This window comes from Lipophrys pholis, assembly GCF_963383615.2.
Source record: "Lipophrys pholis genome assembly, chromosome: 19".
In the NCBI taxonomy this organism is placed as follows: domain Eukaryota; kingdom Metazoa; phylum Chordata; class Actinopteri; order Blenniiformes; family Blenniidae; genus Lipophrys; species Lipophrys pholis.
Window position 1 is genome coordinate 13,897,926 of NC_137647.1, and position 17,134 is coordinate 13,915,059.

Sequence of the window (17,134 nt, forward strand, 5' to 3'; positions counted from 1 at the left end):
AATGGGATCGAATCCAGTGTTTCGTGCAGGCGTGACAGGAAGTTACGGAACAGGAAGGGGTGAAGCCACGCATGTACCAAGAACTCACCAGACACGTTTGTCTTGACGTATCATTTATAGCATTCAATTACATATGCTGTCTATATACAGAATATCTACATAAAAATAACATTTCCTGGAAAGTAAGCCAAGTCGAGAATAAATAGATAAACAAAAGGAGATATAAAGGACAAATTCTCTGTACAAAACTGCAGATCGAAAAGCTTGGATCGACTTATGATTCCAACAGTTAAAAGAAGTTTACGTTCCTTGATGAACAACTTGTGCACATTGACCAGACCTGTTGAATATATGGCCTGCACACCATAGATGAACATTTAGTTGGGATGAACAATCCAACAGTTAGTGTCATTGAAATATAGTTAAAATGTGTCTGTTATCATCTTAATTGCACAGAGGTTTTGCTCATATAGGTGCCTGTAATAACTTTCATCGTGTGGGCAAGAAATTGCTGCAGAGAATGTAGTTTTTATCGTCCGTTTTTGTTTTTCATAAAGAAGCCATGTGATCGTTTTGTTGTAGGTGGTATGTGAAGAAAAGAAAAGAAAAAAAGCTGGATTTCAATATGGCACGTTGTCCACCATATTTTCCGACGGCCCCTGAAGGCAGCATCTCTCGCTCTGCCGACGCGTCATCGCTGTACGATGCTTTCGTCATCAGCACAAGCAGGAAGTGATGATCCGCTGTCCGGACAACGCAAACGGAGGAAAAAGAGCGAAAGAAAGAAGAGTTTCTGAACATATCATGATCACCGGTGAGCCGCGGCCGCCGGTGGCCTGAGAGCTGGACAGCCAACCTCCTATTGGTGAGTACGGGACATGTTCTGTGTCCTCTGTCTGTGATGGCATCCGAGCGTTAAGACAATACTCTGTGTGTGTGTGTGTGTGTGTGTGTGTGTGTGTGTGTGTGTGTGTGTGTGTGTGTGTGTGTGTGTGTGTGTGTGTGTGTGTGTGTGTGTGTGTGTGTGTGTGTGTGTGTGTGTGTGTGTGTGTGTGTGTGTGTGTGTGTGTGAGTGAGAGAGAGACATTGGTTCATCACTCCCAAATAGCCACAGAGATGTCCAACAAGATAAGGTTTCCTGTCCATGTATCTGTCACATGTGAGCATCAAATTACCCCCCTGGCTGCTCTCATTGGACACAATCCACCTGGAAGCAGACCCACAATGCCGTGCACATCTGTTCTGTAGTATTTGACATGCAGATGATTTAGAATCCGCCTCAAAGCACTCCAGTAAACCATTTATAGGCCTCACACACTCTCTCTCTGTCCGTTTGAAGTGTTCCTTTTGAAGGCCACCTCCACAGCTGTTCTCCAGCCCAGAGCTGAGAGACATCAACCCCATGTGGTCCAGCTTTCAAAAGTTTTCTTTGAGCTTGAGTGCAGATTCCGCATGTATCGCCAGTATGCTGTAAAATGTAGGGCTCAGATTGTCACTAGAAAATTCCAGAGGGAAATTTTGTATACCTGTCACTTGCTCCTGCATCTCCACGGCAACAGATGCTGATCTCCTTTGATCGCTTCATGAGGCGCTTCGTGTGGAGAAACAAAAAAAAACAAAAAATCAGTTTTTTGGGGGCTTTATTGAGAAATAGTTTGCCGAATCTTTAACAAAAGTCGGAACAACCTATTCCCAAACGTTCTGCACGTTTTGATGTGCTTCTTGTGTCCGTGCTCCCAACGGTGCAGGACTAGTGACGGGGCCAAAATATGGCCGAAAAATAATAATAAAATTAAACGGCCACCTAGGGTAAGTAATCTTTGCGCCTTGCCCACGAAGGCAGGCAAAAGAATAATAATAATAATGATATTGTAATATATCAATTGTTTAAGGCATTCTCAGCTAAACGCCCAGTTAAATTTCTCAGCCAAAACAAAAATCACTGTAATCTTGCCGATTTTGAAAGAAAGGATGCAAGAAATCCCGCAAGGACATTTTTGCTGTAAAGCTCTTCGCACTCACAAACGGTGAAGACCAGCGTGAGGTGCTCTGATGTGTCTATTGATAACTCTTTAAATTGAAGAGCCAATAAGTCAGTCAGCCAGTCGATAACAAAGTAAAGTTAGCATCCCCGGTTCAGTGCCGCGATCAGGCCGCTCTCTGGTCTCACTCCACTCCCCTTACTCTCCCGTCGATTGCGTCACAAAGTTCCTCTGTTATGTAGGATTCACATGAATGTGGAGACCGAAGGTCGGCCTTTGACTGCTGTTTAGCTCGCAGCACTTTCTGCTTTCTCAATCTCATGCCGGTCAATGATTTTGCGAAGGCAGGGTAATAATTGCTTATGAGCTGTGTGATTGACGATAGCTGCGTGGGGCTTGACCCTTTGGACCGAGTCATAATCCTCCAAGTGTAGGTAAAGTTCAGCACTTCAACAAAACCCAGTCATGGCCGCTTTGCTAATGATCCGAGCTGCAGGAGAGTTCAGAGCTCAGGTTGGGTTGTGGAAGTGATATAAATGGGAGAACGTCCGCCTCAGGTCAGGAGGACAGCAAGGAGGAGAGGTAAGATCATGTTTGGGGAAGATACTGTTGGAAGAGCCACATTTACTTTATTTTTTTTTAAGGAGTTTAGCTAATTTCCTGAGAGAGAATAGATACAGTGTCCGGCACTGGAGTGCGAGCCCCAATCCTGCTGCCATAATGAAGTTCTGTTTGGCTCGGGCCGGTTAATGAAAGAGTCTTTCAGCTCCCGCTCTCCTTTCAGGAGAAATGTTTCTGTCACAGAAGGTGACGCTCCCGATGCTCAGAGTTCTGCTGGAATTAAGGTGGCGAGCCCAACGCAGCCGAGCGGTTGGTTCCCGTGGAGGAGCAGAACCCTCCGCTGCAGCGCAGAGCTGCTTGGGATTGTTGATTCAGCTTGAAAGGCCACATTTGTTTACTACAGAGTGTGTCGAGGAGAATAACACATCTGTATCAGTCTGGAGTTGATCCGCATTTGAGGCACCGTGCTTATACAATTTTACATTCTTTGTAATGATCCCTTAAAATAAAAGGCAAATAAGCTATATATTATTGACTGATTGCATTAAATGTACAATGCGTCTTGTTTATGTGTGATGGAAATCAGTGTAACTGTGAAATCAGCGGCAATTTTGTATATCTCACATTGACTAGTTATCCGACTTAACCTCTCCCATTTATTCTTCAAATGCAATTTTTGTACATTTACCTCCCAATGAGAATACCACAAGCTGTTGAGCAGAACAATGTCTAATGCTCTTGGCTGCTAAAGTTGTGTAACCTGATTATTATTGCTGTTATATGATACGGCCCATTTAACCACTGAAAATTGCCCAATTTACTTTTCAAGCATAAGTAAATGAACACCCAGCAGGTTACAAGCTCTATTATGATATGCTTGAAACACAGTTGTTCAGAAGTAATTTAATGTCATCAAATGTTTGCATATCTTGCCCCATATTTGATCCACTGCAACCGCCAACTATAAATAATAGTTGATACTCTGAGGCCCTGTCTACACGCCGCACTGTTTTGAAAACTGTGTCCGTTTACACGGAAATGTAGGAAAGTTTGAAAAGGCTGTAGTCGTCTTGTGGGGCCACTAGTTGGGGCTGTCGGTTTGTTTTTTCATGACGAAACCACGTACAAATGCGCGTGTACGGGGACACAGACATTCATGTGGACAGACGATGAAGTGGGATTGTTATTCTGGGTGACTCAACTATAAAACTACCAAGTTCCAGGAGAATGTGGACTGGGAATTACGGCACCCCGGAGGCCAGCCGTTGTTGTTTTTGTCCATCTACTCGCGCAAGGGTAAAATAACTATTTACTATTTACCCCCATTTTCACGGAGATGGAGTCGGAGTATTTTCAAAAACTTCAACACCCGGGAGCCTTTTTTTCAAAGTATTGCGTCTTCAGTGACTCTGACCACCGTTGTCATGTAAATGGACACCCAAAAGATAAAAAAAAAAAAAGGTTTTCGCTTGACAATCTAGTTGAAAGGAGGCCTGGCAGATTAACTTGCAGTACAGTGACTCAACACTGCCACCCAGTGTACAACAATGAATTAGCATAGTGCCCCATTAAAATATATAAATAAAACAAACCAAAATAGTTTTCAGGCAACCGGTAATATAATCATGTGAAATATATATGTATTCTTTTCTTTCTTTTCTTTTTTTTTTTTTTGTATACTGACTTGGCAATTATGGACACTTTCCTATTGATTGTGGGATATTTCTATATTTCCTTGTCCTTTTATAGACAAAAGTGCAAATAAATCACTCAGTCTGAATTCTTTTTAACCATTTAAAAAAGCTTTTGAATCACTGTGTTTGAGAAGTTTGAAGGTATTCTAAGAATGACCGCAGTGCCAGTTTTGTGGCAGCAGTCGGTTTGACCTGTGCCGCTCCACCTCCCATTTGTTGTTCCACCGCGAGCCCCTCCCAGCCTCCATGTTGACACAAGACACACCTGATCGCCATTCGGCTTCATCTGACTTAGCACCGCATAATGTCCACACAGCCCTGGCTGTCACCAGGATGAACGGTGTCTCTGCAGGACAAGACGGTCGACTTACAGAAAGTATGTCGGTAGGCGTTTTCCTAATCCAAGTCACGACAGTGCTGACATGCTTTAACTGGTTTGGTCAAAAACTTGAGTGCAAACTGTAAATTGTGTCGTGTTTTCTTTTCCAAATGGATGTGTCCAGTCGTCTGCTTCCTCCTGCTTCGCTCAGTTTTCTTCAGAGACACGCATGATAGGATTCCAACCACGCCTTGCAGTTGGATTTTAGATGTGTTTGATACCAAACGGGTCTCACAAGTTTTTCTTCCCCAGTATACATCCAAGGTGAACAATATCATCAAAGACTGTGAATGCTACTTATCTGTCTTTCTGCAGTTTTATCCAGAGCCTCGTCCTCCATGCCTGCTCCTGCAGGCTACACTCGACTGGAGCAGGATGAGCCCATGAACCCGCTGCGTATCTCCGTCGGAGCCCTCCCCATGTTGACCTCTATGGCCAACGCCACCGACCCTCGTTTCCGCCTGAAATGGAGGCCCATCGTGGCGGTGGCAGCCTCCCTGACTCTGGTCCTGCTGCTCTTCATGCACTTGAGCTCGGGCCTGCGCCCCCACCCTCCCAGCTCTGTGAGCTGGAAATCTGGGAGCACGGACAGCCAGCGGTCCACCTCCCAATACAACTACACCTACCCCCTCAGCCCGCCCGAGCGCACGCTGCAGGGGACCCGCTATCGCATCGGAGTCATCGCCGACCTGGACACAAACTCCCGCAGTGAAAAGGCGCTAACGTGGCTCAGCTACATGCGGCGGGGTTACCTGCTGGTGTCCCAGAGTGGCGACGAGGTGGCGGTGGAGTGGGATCCGGACAGGGTCCTGCTGGAAAGCCACCTGTCGGAGAAGGGCAGGGGTATGGAGCTGTCTGAACTGGTGGTTTTCAACGGGAAGCTCTACAGCGTCGATGACAGAACGGGTATCGTCTACCATATTGACGGCGGCAAGGCGGTGCCCTGGGTCATCTTACCCGATGGAGACGGCAGCGTTGCTAAAGGTTGGTGTTCGTCCGCAAAGGCTACACCTACCTGAACGTACCAGTGATAAATGTGCAGATAAAACTGATGATCTTCTCGCTTCTTGTTTGTCTGTGAAACAATCTTACAGGCTTGAAGTAAATCAAACCGTCTTCACCTGAATAGTGGTTTGATTGTGGTTGCTGAGCCGATAAGTATGTGAGTGCTGGTGTGCTCTCTCTGGGCAGGGTTCAAAGCTGAATGGATGGCAGTGAAGGATGAGCATCTATACATCGGCGGTCTGGGAAAAGAGTGGACGACCACCGAAGGGGAGTTTGTCAACAACAACCCAGAGTGGGTGAAAGTGGTGGGCTTCAGAGGCGACGTTCAACATGAAAACTGGGTTCCTCACTACAAGTCCATGAAGTCTGCCGCAAAGATCGTACCACCGGGTGAGGCTCGAGCTCCGCCCTCTTTTATAACCGCCTCCTTCTATTTCTTTTGATATTGAATTTTTTTTTTCCCGGAATCGCCACAGGTTACTTCATCCATGAGTCCGCGGCGTGGAGCGACACCCTGCAGCGCTGGTTTTTCCTCCCCCGCCGCGCCAGCAACAAGCGCTACGAGGAGACGGCGGACGAGCGCCGCGGCACTAACCTCGTCCTGAGCTGCTCGCCAAACTTCAGAGACATCGCCGTGAGTCGAGTGGGTCCGCTCACTCCCACCCACGGCTTCTCCTCCTTCAAGTTCGTGCCAAACACCGACGACCAAATCATCCTGGCGCTCAAGTCGGAGGAAGACGCGGGAAAGATTGCGACCTACATCACGGCCTTCACCCTCGACGGACGCATCCTTTTACCCGAAGCCAAGATTGGGGACGTGAAATACGAGGGGCTGGAGTTCATATGAGGGGCTCGCGCAGAGAGACTGGAACCACCGCACTGCGGTTCGTGTTTGTTTACGGTCCCGTCACTGTTGAACTTACAGCGCTCGCTGCTTCCTCGCCGAGTCTGTCAAACCCATAACTCCACCGTTCGTTGCCACCAGAAGGACAATCCAGTGAGACTAATCCAATCTGGTTTGTGTTGGGTCCTCTCCTTCCAGGCCAAATGTGCTTTTCAGTGGTACTGTAGCCTTTCTTATAATGAATGTACAAAAACTAATTTCCAGACTGTGATTTTCTTTTCCATTCTGATGCACATACTACACACTCTGAGGCTCTTCTCTTTACACTCTTTGCTCCATTCTTAACAGCATCGTTGCTGTTAAAAAAAATCAATAATTTAAGCCCCTTTTTTTTTTTTATTGGTCACCAAACAGAACGTTATTTGAAGGATATTTTGATAATTAATGTATTGTACTATATGTATATGGGGGGGAAAGTCGGGGTACTTATTGAGTAAAATCATGATTCCTAATTTCTGACTGGACTCATTTCATTTCTTCTCAGAAGTCCGAGAAATCAGTGTCCCAAAAAATAAAAGGGGACACATTCAAGCACAACGTACCTTCGTAGCCTCAAAGTAAGTCGCATCCAATATGTGAAGGCAGCTCCGGCCATGTTTGGTTCTTGTTTTCACAGAATTATTTGTTTACCAATTAGTGAAAATCCTGCACTTTTTCAGGAATTAGTTTTATCTCATTTTACACGATTTCCAAGCATAAACAGTTCGACCACAACGAACTACAGATTATTTAGATGTAATCACGGCCTTCGTTAATGTATTGTTGTGAATGCGGAAAATTACACAGGGTCATAACTGTGAGGCCAAACTCTTGTCATGGAGAAAAACTATGAGGCTGGGGCCGTTTACTTCTCTTCATCCTCCACCGGCGGGGAAGTGAAATATGTGATGAATGAGCAGCTGCCAAAGTCTCAAATAGTAGTCGCAATTTGGATCCTCCGTTTACCTCAAACACACATTTCTCAGCTGCGGCGGGAAACCAGTTTACCTGGAGGAAACATGTAAACGACACACGGGAAGGCTCCATTTTGGCATTTTTCACCCGGAGTACGTCCACATGAAAATCTGAACCGATACAATTCCCTCGTGTGTGGTTATCAAACTGATCTGGGATCCATTCCGCAAAGGTCCGACGTTTCCACCGAAAGATCAGCTCAGAGCTCAGTTGTGCAACGCCTTGAGTTTCGACTTTCCGTGGAAGCGGAACTGTTAAGAAACGGCGGGATTCGCCAGTTGCAGCGATGCACTCACTTCTCAGTGGATAATCTACACTTTCATTTCAGTCAAAAAGGAAATGGTTGTAGCAAGGATTTCTTTCATTTTTCACAGTAGCTGTATTGCACGATCATGTGCACGTGGGTCATTTGCAGGCAGGGTTTGCTTTGAGAAACTGTGTAGGGGTTGAGTGGACTTCAACAGGTTGTACAGCCTTTTGCTGCCCGTGCTCATCTCTTGCACATCAAGCACATGGCTTCAAATTTGAATAGGCTCGCCGTTAAAATGAACTCAACGGTGGTGAATTCCGTTCTCAATTATGCGTATTTCTTTTGTCACGGATTATAACAAAGAGATTGATGTGTTGTTTAATGCAAGTTGTGAGGAATGAAGCGCTGCAGTCCGCACAAACGGACCAGAGGCTGCTGAGGTCACTGCACTGTGGTGCAAGTTTGCTTACAATACTGTCACCGTTGAACTTGCAGTAAATGGGCGACTGACGTCTGATCTACTAAACAAATCCAACGGACATAAGTGGCTTTAGACATGCTTCAGCTTGCCAATAAACCTGGTTGTGCAACATTGTAGGATTTCATGTGAAATGAAAGTGAGTGGAAACTGACACCAAACTTCCCCCTTTATCGGGACTAGAGAGGGAGTGGGGTGTTTGTCTCTGCTTTTAAAAGAGGTGCAGTCGCAGGAGGAAGAAGGTATCTCCACTTTGTGCAGCTTTTATAATCCAGAGGACTAAGGTAAAATGTCTTTATATTATCTGTCTCCCAAACTATACTGTTTTATAGACATTGCACACATTGCAGGTAGGGTTTCTCCGCATTAACCTGTTGAGGTAATTTTGAATAAAACATGTTTACCAAAAGATAAGATTGCATCACTTTAAATGATAGTTTATTGTCTTCGTAGTGTGTTTCGGAGTCATCCACCGGTCGGAGAAAATGTTGACCCATCGAAGTCTTCACTCTCTGCGGCTGCTTCTCCTCCTTTATGTCTCTGCAGGGGCGATGAAATTTAACATGTTCAGTAAGTCGAATCGAGAACATCTCGCCTTTAAAAGGGATTTTGTCCTCCCTGAAGGCTGTACCTTTTCTGATAATGACTGCTTAGATGGTTGCTCAATAGCTCTGCGGCTGTGACCTTCGTTAATATTAACGTGTGTGTGTGTGTGTGTGTGTGTGTGTGTGTGTGTGTGTGTGTGTGTGTGTGTGTGTGTGTGTGTGTGTGTGTGTGTGTGTGTGTGTGTGTGCGCGCGCTCGCGCGTGCGTGTGCGTGTAGAGAAAAGCCCCAGGCCCCAGGAAGGCAATGTGAGGCTGTCCGGCTCCGTGGGCAATTCTGAGGGCCGTGTGGAGGTCTACCACGATGGCCAATGGGGAACGGTGTGCGACGACAACTGGGACATGGCTGAGGCTCAGGTGGTGTGTCGTCAGCTGAGCTTCCCCGGGGCCAAATCTGTGATCATCGGGAGGGAGTACACGCAAGGTGCCCTTAATCTTCACACATTCGCCACTAGAGGGCAGTGAGATGTTTCAGATATCAAGCTGTGTGCACAGATTGAAGCGTTTCCTGGCTTACTGCAGAGGGTTTCACATAAACCATTTTGTCTCACCACCCCCCTCAAGCACCTGGACCCATTTGGCTGGATGATATTAACTGTAAAGGAACAGAGAAGCATCTGGTTGCTTGTGAATTTAAAAGCTGGGGCGAAACTGACTGCAGCCATAAGGAAGATGTCGGAGTTGTTTGCCAAACAGGAAGTAGGTATCTGAACTCCCCCTTTAAACAAACAGATTCATTCTATTTCTACCCATTTTAATAATCGTGATGTGATTCCAGGCACCAATGAGACCATCGCTGATTCCACACACTCACTGGACCACAGCATCAGTCTCGCTGACGACCTTGGACAGATCTTTGACAGTGGGAACGGCTGTGACTTCTTGATCTTAGTCCGAAGCCCCACTGAAAACATACAGGAGAACGGGACCACAGAGATGGCCCAGACAAACATCTGCGCACACAAAGTGATACTCTCACAATTCCCACTTTTCAATGTTTCTGAAGGAATCTCCAACATCACGGTGGATGTCAGTTCATCGTGCCAAAGGCTTTTTCCTTCTTTCGTCAGGTATGCTGAATCCGACATTCAATATTTTTGTTTTCTTCAAATAGCTGTTTTGTGGGCATGAAATTTAACAAATATTCAACCTTCCTTCTCTCTATCAGGTACATTTACACCCGTAAGATAGATGTGACCTTGTCCTCTGCGATCTGTGTCCATTGGATGGCGTCTACCTTCGGGGTACAGCAGCTAATGGAGGATGTAGGTCGGCTGTTTTCTAAAGTGGTCCCAGATGACAGCGTATTTGACAGCCAGGTGTCCATTTACAACTACGCTGTGGAGACTAACGATTTAATTCTCATGGAAAACTGTATCCAGTTCCTTGCCTGGAACTACCAAAACCTGACCATGTCTCCAGCTTGGACGGGCCTCCCTGTAGAGCTCCTCGGAGCTCTTCTCACCCGGTCAGATTTGGTGGCAACAGATGAGTATTTTGTGCTTCAGTCTGTGGAGAGATGGATCACGGAGCATGAAGGCTCCGTCAGTTCGGAAAGCCAGGCTGAGCTGTTGAGCCACATTCGTTTTCCAATGATCCCTGCTGAGAAACTGTACGAGCTGGAGTCCAACTCTTCTCTGTACAGCTCACATAAGACCATGTATCGTGAGAAAATGTTGCCTGCATTTCAGTTTAACATTCTGCTTTTCAGCAAGCTGGTCACCAATCCAAAATTCAGCAAAGACAGTGCTGATTACCAGCCGAGGATCTACACTTCTTCGCCCTGGAGCATCGTTGTTGACCCTTCAAAAAAAACACGTTCACATAGTGCTCCTTTCATCACTCGTAGAAGGCAAGGATATTACCAGGATCCTTACTTGTACAATCCCACTGTCGCTCCATATACTCAGTCGGTGTCATTCAGGACGCCTCTCCACAGTAGCCTGATCTTCAAGAGTAATACGATCAACTGGGAGGCAAGTGTCTTTGACAGCGCGAGCGACTGTTCAAGGAAAGGTCTGAGATGCGACTCATTTCCTGTTGCGTGGCTGGCTCCTAACCACAATCCTAGTGACATACTGTATCGTAATCGTGTCATGATGATGTGCAAGGGCAGGTACGTCTGTCAAGTTCACGGCTTCAAAGGTTTCCTGGCTCCCATTACAGTGAACGGTACTTCATGTCTGTGTCCTAATGACCAGTACACGTACCGGGTTGTTGTGAGACCAGAGTATGTCTGAATCAAGCTCACACTGACTATAAAATGATCTGTTTATCGGAATCATGTAGATCTTCATCGCCCGGTAGCTTGAGGGATTTGTTTTGAAGTTTTTCAACAGCATCAACATACGACAGAAGGGCATTCGTACGTATATATATATACACGCTTGTATACACACTTATATACTCATACAGCATCATTTTGGATTATTCACACATGGGCATATAATCATGGAAACAAATTTACAATCAAAGATGGAGGCACATATTTACACACACACACACACAAAGTGTATCTGCTTGTCGTTTAGTAAATCAGAATTTAATACTCACACCGTGCCGTGAAATTTATTTTGATCAGTTTTCTTTTCTTTTTTTTTTTTTTACAACTCCATCACAGAATTGTCTTGTAATGTTTGCTATTTTTCATGTAAAAAATAAAGTGACTTCTTCTCTGTTTCTCATGGTGCTGATTATTTTCTTTCTTCAAAGTAGCGCTAATAAATAACTCATTTTCATTATATCTTCGAAATCCACAGGGGTTGAATGTGTAATCTTAACTCGTGGAAGCCTTTCTCCAACAAATCAAGGTCCATCTCACTACTTCATGAAGAAAGCAGACTGAATGCAGAGTGAGCTGTTAAACAAAGAGCACGGTTGGCAACAACACAGTTTCAAAATCAAACGTAAAAGATGATGTGCTTTTATTGTGTGTCTCAAGACAATCTGACCTCATGGTATTTTTTATAGGTTGTTCATTTTTGTTTCAATTGAAGAAGATATTACATTCAGTGAGGTTTTTTTAGGGGGGGGGGACTGGTCTTAGATCATTCTTATAAAGCAATAATTATATCCACTTGTATACAATTATGCTAAAAACAAAACACCAATTTCACCTTTACCGAAGGCAAAGATAAGACATTATTTATGAGAAATAGCTGCATATTTCTTACACTTAATTGTTTTATTTCGTAGACAGGTAGTGGAAAGTGTCATTTCTAAAAACCTTTCTGCTTATTTTTGTTTCGAGAAGGGGTTGTCCCGAACCAAATGTAAACATATAAAGCTTTTACAATATCTTTATGAATATGAAAAGAGAAATACTCGGTGATATAGCTTCAATTATACTGCAATAAATACATGTAGGCTTATATGAGACTTAAAACATGGGTCTTTTCAAAAGCTTTCCGACCGTGACCATTGAGCCGACGATACACAGAGGATAACAGTATCTGATAGCTTGCTTAACATTTCATTTCATGGCCTTGGCGTATCATCGTGGTTTGTGTACACAAAGACAAAACAGGCCAAGGAAAAGTGACGTGAGGCTTTGTGGCTTCACGTCTGAGGGTGAGCTGAGGTCTGCTTTGATATCGAATGGGAAACAGGTGGTTGGGGAAAAACTGGGGCAACTCTGAGGGGATGTGCCACCATCTGAATCCCCCTAAAGCCACATCCATCAGGAAAGGATGTACCTGCCTTCAGTGGAACTTTTTCACTCGATGAAGTCACTTTTGATTTCCTGGTAACCCTCACATCAGATGGGCCTGACGTGCACACAACTATATCATTTAGTCCCGTTTATTTATATAGAGCCAATTACAACACAGCCATCTTTTGACACTTTAGCAGAGAAAACCATAACAGTCCCACACAAGCGAGCAAGGAAAGTAAAAAAAAAAAAAACAGCCTTCCGCCACGAAGAAACCTCCTCAGAACCAGGTTCAGAGGTGAGAAACACACATTGTGGGGTCAGTTTAATAATTCTTACACTCATAAAGTTCATCTTGAGGTACATCAATTCGTAGAAGGAAGCTGCTCCAAAGTCTAAATAAAAAGAAGCAGAGTTATGAAAATGTTTGAGCTGAGATATATCACAATCATTCAGAGAGAAACAGACTAGACATGGAAAGCTAAGCTAATGTTTTTCTAAGGCACTGTGGATATCGATGTTACTTACAGCTGGTCATCTTTAATGTTGCGTCCAGTACGACTGAGGTGGCTCATTAATTGAGTATTAATTGAACAATAAGCTATGTGGCCTTTTGATCTACTAAGATATGACATTTGCGAGCAAAAGAGCATTAACAGTTAAATATTTTCAACTGGAAAACATTGTACTTTTCCTCAACAGAATCGATGAAAGTATTTTTATTTTTTTTTCCAGCTCCCTGTTATACGAGGCTTCAAGTGAAATGATTTGTGGTTCCGGGATTTGGATTAAGGCTTGTGGAATCTTCCCGAGCGATTGTGATTTTCCCACACACCAGACTGCCTGCAGATCTGCCGGGTTTCACACGGCTCCTTTGGCTACATGTCTGGGCAGGTGGGTTAAACAGTAACATACAACACACAGTGACTCACGAGCTTCTCCTCGCTGCCTGTCTGTGGCTGCACTTAACCAGCAGAGTGGCAGCGGAGATTACATTATCAGTAAGGATTAGTCAATACAGAGTGAAAGGGGCTTATACATTTCAAGTGACTCATTAATATGTAACATCCTCGATGCAACGTGTTTCCCAAAAGGAAAAGCTATTTCATCATATGGCGGACTTCTTCTGCCGTGAGTAACAAATGTCAGCATTTTCAGTGCTGTATCATTGTTGTGTCATTTCACAAACAATTAAGGATACAAGTCACAACATATGTTGTTTGTTTAATGTGTGTCGTCGTCGTCCCCCCCCCCCCCCCCGGAATTTCACAATGTCATTCAATATATGTCAGGAACAATTAACAAGGACTTCATTTAAGTAACCTTTTATCATTTTACTTCCAACATTTCCCAATTTGAAATAATGCCAGAAACTGTGTGTGTGTGTAACTCATGATGTGTTAAATAGTGTTGTGCAACATACTTGAACAGAGAAAACGATTTCAATTCTGTGTGGAGTTTACAAAGGAATAGAATAGAATAGAATAGAATAGAATAGAATAGAATAGAATAGAATAGAATAGTTTATTTGAAAAAGCAAGCACAAATAAACATATTGTAAATTGTACACATAATGCAAAGTATACAAATAAAGTGTAAAAGCCTACTACAAGGGCAAGCAATTGAACATACAGACAATTTGTAAAATAATAATGAGCAAGATTGCCTGTGAGGAGATTAGAACACTACTCTCAGCAGTCATTTAATGATCTGATGGCTCAAGGATAGAAACTGTTTAAAAGTCTGGATGTGCAGCGCCGTCATCGACCTGGAGCGCTTGTCGGAAGTTTGCATGTTTGGGTTTTCTTCGAATATTCTGTTTTCCTTCCCTGATCCAAAAATCCTCCATGTGAGGTTAATTGATGATCCTGAATTGCCCCTAAGTGTGAGTGTATCTCTCTGTGTGTGCCCTGTGATGGGGTGAACTTGTCCAGGGTGTGCCCGTGACCCTGAATCGGATGAAACGAGAGAAGATGGTTGTACGATTTCATTTAAAGCCCACCATTATTCGAGTTTTTAAAAATGCATTATATTTCATTTATTGTTATTGTTGGTGCACTGGTTAATTATTTAATTGATATGTCTCTGTCACGGATGTCATGGATGGATGGATGGATGGATGGATGGATGGATGGATGGATGGATGGATGGATGGATGGATGGATGGATGGATGGATGGATGGATGGATGGATGGATGATGGAAATTTGACATTCAACAACTCTACAATGCGCATTTGATTTCAGTTTACTCATTTTCAACTTAGAAAATTGTTCGCAGGGAAACAAGGGCAGCAGCTCTTTGTTGAACAGAATGAATCATGGGACATCTGAGAAGCACAGGGTGAACATGCAAACACAACCCTAAATCAAGCCAGGGACTTTCTCACTATCAGGTGAGACTGCTGACCACTACATCACATTGTGGCTAAATTACAGTCATCACAATTATTCATTATAATTCAGTTACAGCTTAATGACTACAATCTCCTTTTTGGCGACAAAGTGTCTGTAAGTTAAAGGAGTTACAGATTCAGACAACACCAAACTGCCCTTTCCACTGTCCGTTACCTCAAGCTTTCCCTCGGACATCCAGGTCACAGAGTGGTGGGCTGTTGTCTCGAGGGGAAATGACTCTGTGACGTCTGAAAGGGAAGTTTGAGTCTATTGAGTAAAAGTACTATTTCCTAAGAACAAACATTCTCGTTACTCAGGGTTGCCACAATACAGAAACAAAATGTAAGGCAATGAGGACGTGTTCAGTAGACTCACGGTGACAACATGTTGACCCCACCCTGTGGAACGGTCAAGACCATCCAGCCCCCAAGGCCCTGATTTTTATCTTTTCCCTTTTCATTCCAAACAGATGTTTTTCTCTTCTTTGTCGTCCCTCGAGCAATTTGCTAATGCTGATTCACTGTGTCGCTGGTGAAGTCGTGAATAGCTATCCTTGATGAATGGAAAATCATGGGAATTACCCCTCGGGTTGCGGCCGGGAGCGCAGCAGAGGGGGGGCTATTCGGAAAGCTCCGTGCTGGTCAAGCCATGTGCAGTGTGTGTAGGCATCGGGGCAGAGAGGGGGTGGGAGTCAAAGGATGTGGGTCACTGCCACAGCACCCACCAGTTCCCACAATGAGACCCTCTTTTTATGTCTCGCTGGGCACTTCCTTTTTGGAGTATTCCTGGCCTTGCAAGTCTGTAATTTAAGGGTATGGAGGTTCAGACCATTTTCAAACCCCTTTTGGCATTTGTAGTGGTTAATGTACTGGGGGGGGGGGGGGGGGGGGGGGGGGGGTGCTTACATTGCACTTCTTTGACAAATCCGACCACTCTCAACAAATTAAAACCAAATGTTGATACAATACTCCAGATCTTTACTGGTGAGTAAAAACCCCGTGCTAAAGGGAGAGATTCAGTGTGGGAAGTAGCTAAGAATGGACGCGCTGTGAGGTCATTTCAAATAAGCTCAGGAGTCGGCAACACGGCTGCGATCTGAGCGGAGCCCACCACATCAGTCAGCATCTGGGTGCAAAAGGGAGCCGACTGTTTGGACAGGGGGCGGCAGGCTTTGCCCAGAAGAAGGCATCCGCTGTTCCTCTGATACCGCCGGTGCACTACTGGTACATCTTGGATGTGTCACTTCCTCTCACGTGTCTTGAACTCTGCCCCACGCTTGACATCTGTGTTGTTGTCACTGTTACGTCTTTTGTTTCTGGTAACCTCCACTCTGCGTACGAGTCATGTGAGCTTGCAAAATGTCTAACAATTTGGGAATTTTCCTTAACTTGGCAAGACGAACTTCTTTGGAAGAAAGAAAAAAAAAAAGAACATATCACCCTCACAAAGATGACACTGTGTGAGCTGTAGTTTTTCCTCTTCTCTTTCTCTCTCTCTCGCTCGCTTTCTCTTCCTCTCACAGGCATCAATTTCAAGACCTGTGGAAAAGAACCCAGGCAAAAATGCTCAGCTATGGAAAACAGTGGAAATATTTGCCGGAGTGGCCAGAAGACTGACAGTCGGTGGCCAAATATGATGTCAGGGACTGAGGCAGCCACAGCAGATACAGCCCTTTCTCCTTCTTTCCCTTTCTCCTCGGTACTCTTCATTATTCATCATCAGCTCTGATCACTAAACACACACCGTGCCCTCACTGCGATCTCCCCACCCGGTGCCAGAATGAACACTCCAGGCCACAAACCCCAAACTCTTGAAATTCTCCGTTTCCGAAGGTGGTGTCGCAGCAGTGAACTTTCCACTAAAAGAGACATCTATTTCTACATTTGAGTCAGGCATGAGAAAGAAGTAAAGAATTTGACCATAGCATAATGTTTCTTTACCAGAAGGGTGGAGGGGTTTGGGGAGCTTATGCTTTTTGGGGATTGCTGCCAGATTGAATCTATTAACTTTAAGGGCATGATGTCACTTCTCTCCACTCCGCCACTCACTGATTCATTCTTCTTCAGTATCCTCATACGTTACACACAGTAGTAGTATTTCCTGAAATTGATATGCACATAAAAACCTTCACTGAATTAAAACCACAGCTATGTCCATGGTGTGGGTTCGGATTTACGCAGGAATACATCAGTGATTGTTCTTATGGGAGTTGTGATGAACAGAAATGTCAATAACCAACAATTTATGCTTTCGAGTCCCGAATTGTGTTTTATTACAA

The 17,134-nt window shown here is 44.5% G+C and overlaps 2 protein-coding genes across 6 annotated transcripts; both read left to right on the forward strand.

Moving 5' to 3' along the window:
- The first annotated feature begins 696 nt into the window (after nucleotides 1-696).
- cant1a (calcium activated nucleotidase 1a) lies at nucleotides 697-6,982 on the forward strand. Of its 4 annotated transcripts, none has more exons than XM_080488482.1 (4): nucleotides 697-865; nucleotides 4,932-5,600; nucleotides 5,808-6,011; nucleotides 6,098-6,982. In XM_080488482.1, the coding sequence occupies exons 2-4, from the start codon at nucleotides 4,955-4,957 to the stop codon at nucleotides 6,466-6,468; spliced, it is 1,221 nt and encodes a 406-aa protein (XP_080344608.1). In that variant the 5' UTR covers nucleotides 697-865; nucleotides 4,932-4,954; the 3' UTR covers nucleotides 6,469-6,982. The 4 variants fall into 4 exon arrangements, with proteins under 4 accessions (XP_080344608.1, XP_080344607.1, XP_080344606.1 ...); XM_080488481.1 differs by lacking the exon at nucleotides 697-865 and adding an exon at nucleotides 2,243-2,564 and having other exon boundaries at nucleotides 6,098-6,975; XM_080488480.1 differs by lacking the exon at nucleotides 697-865 and adding an exon at nucleotides 4,475-4,613 and having other exon boundaries at nucleotides 6,098-6,975.
- A 1,305-nt stretch (nucleotides 6,983-8,287) lies between these two features.
- lgals3bp.1 (galectin 3 binding protein, tandem duplicate 1) lies at nucleotides 8,288-11,491 on the forward strand. 2 transcript variants are annotated; one of them, XM_080488545.1, is made up of 6 exons: nucleotides 8,288-8,491; nucleotides 8,661-8,777; nucleotides 9,030-9,233; nucleotides 9,374-9,508; nucleotides 9,588-9,879; nucleotides 9,978-11,491. In XM_080488545.1, exons 2-6 carry the CDS (start codon nucleotides 8,693-8,695, stop codon nucleotides 11,047-11,049), a joined length of 1,788 nt encoding a protein of 595 aa, XP_080344671.1. In that variant the 5' UTR covers nucleotides 8,288-8,491; nucleotides 8,661-8,692; the 3' UTR covers nucleotides 11,050-11,491. The 2 variants fall into 2 exon arrangements, with proteins under 2 accessions (XP_080344671.1, XP_080344672.1); XM_080488546.1 differs by having other exon boundaries at nucleotides 8,360-8,491; nucleotides 8,645-8,777; nucleotides 9,978-11,488.
- Nucleotides 11,492-17,134: the final 5,643 nt, after the last annotated feature.

What these genes read in the sequence shown, in the direction of transcription:
- lgals3bp.1 (XM_080488545.1), top strand. Translation starts at nt 8,693, where the DNA reads ATGTTGACCCATCGAAGTCTTCACTCTCTGCGGCTGCTTCTCCTCCTT. An exon ending in AGTTGTTTGCCAAACAGGAA is followed by an intron (nt 9,509 to 9,587) that starts GTAGGTATCTGA and finishes ATGTGATTCCAG; the next exon opens with GCACCAATGAGACCATCGCT. An exon ending in CTTTTTCCTTCTTTCGTCAG is followed by an intron (nt 9,880 to 9,977) that starts GTATGCTGAATC and finishes TCTCTCTATCAG; the next exon opens with GTACATTTACACCCGTAAGA.
- cant1a (XM_080488480.1), top strand. Translation starts at nt 4,484, where the DNA reads ATGTTGACACAAGACACACCTGATCGCCATTCGGCTTCATCTGACTTA. An exon ending in AGACGGCAGCGTTGCTAAAG is followed by an intron (nt 5,601 to 5,807) that starts GTTGGTGTTCGT and finishes CTCTCTGGGCAG; the next exon opens with GGTTCAAAGCTGAATGGATG. An exon ending in CGCAAAGATCGTACCACCGG is followed by an intron (nt 6,012 to 6,097) that starts GTGAGGCTCGAG and finishes GAATCGCCACAG; the next exon opens with GTTACTTCATCCATGAGTCC.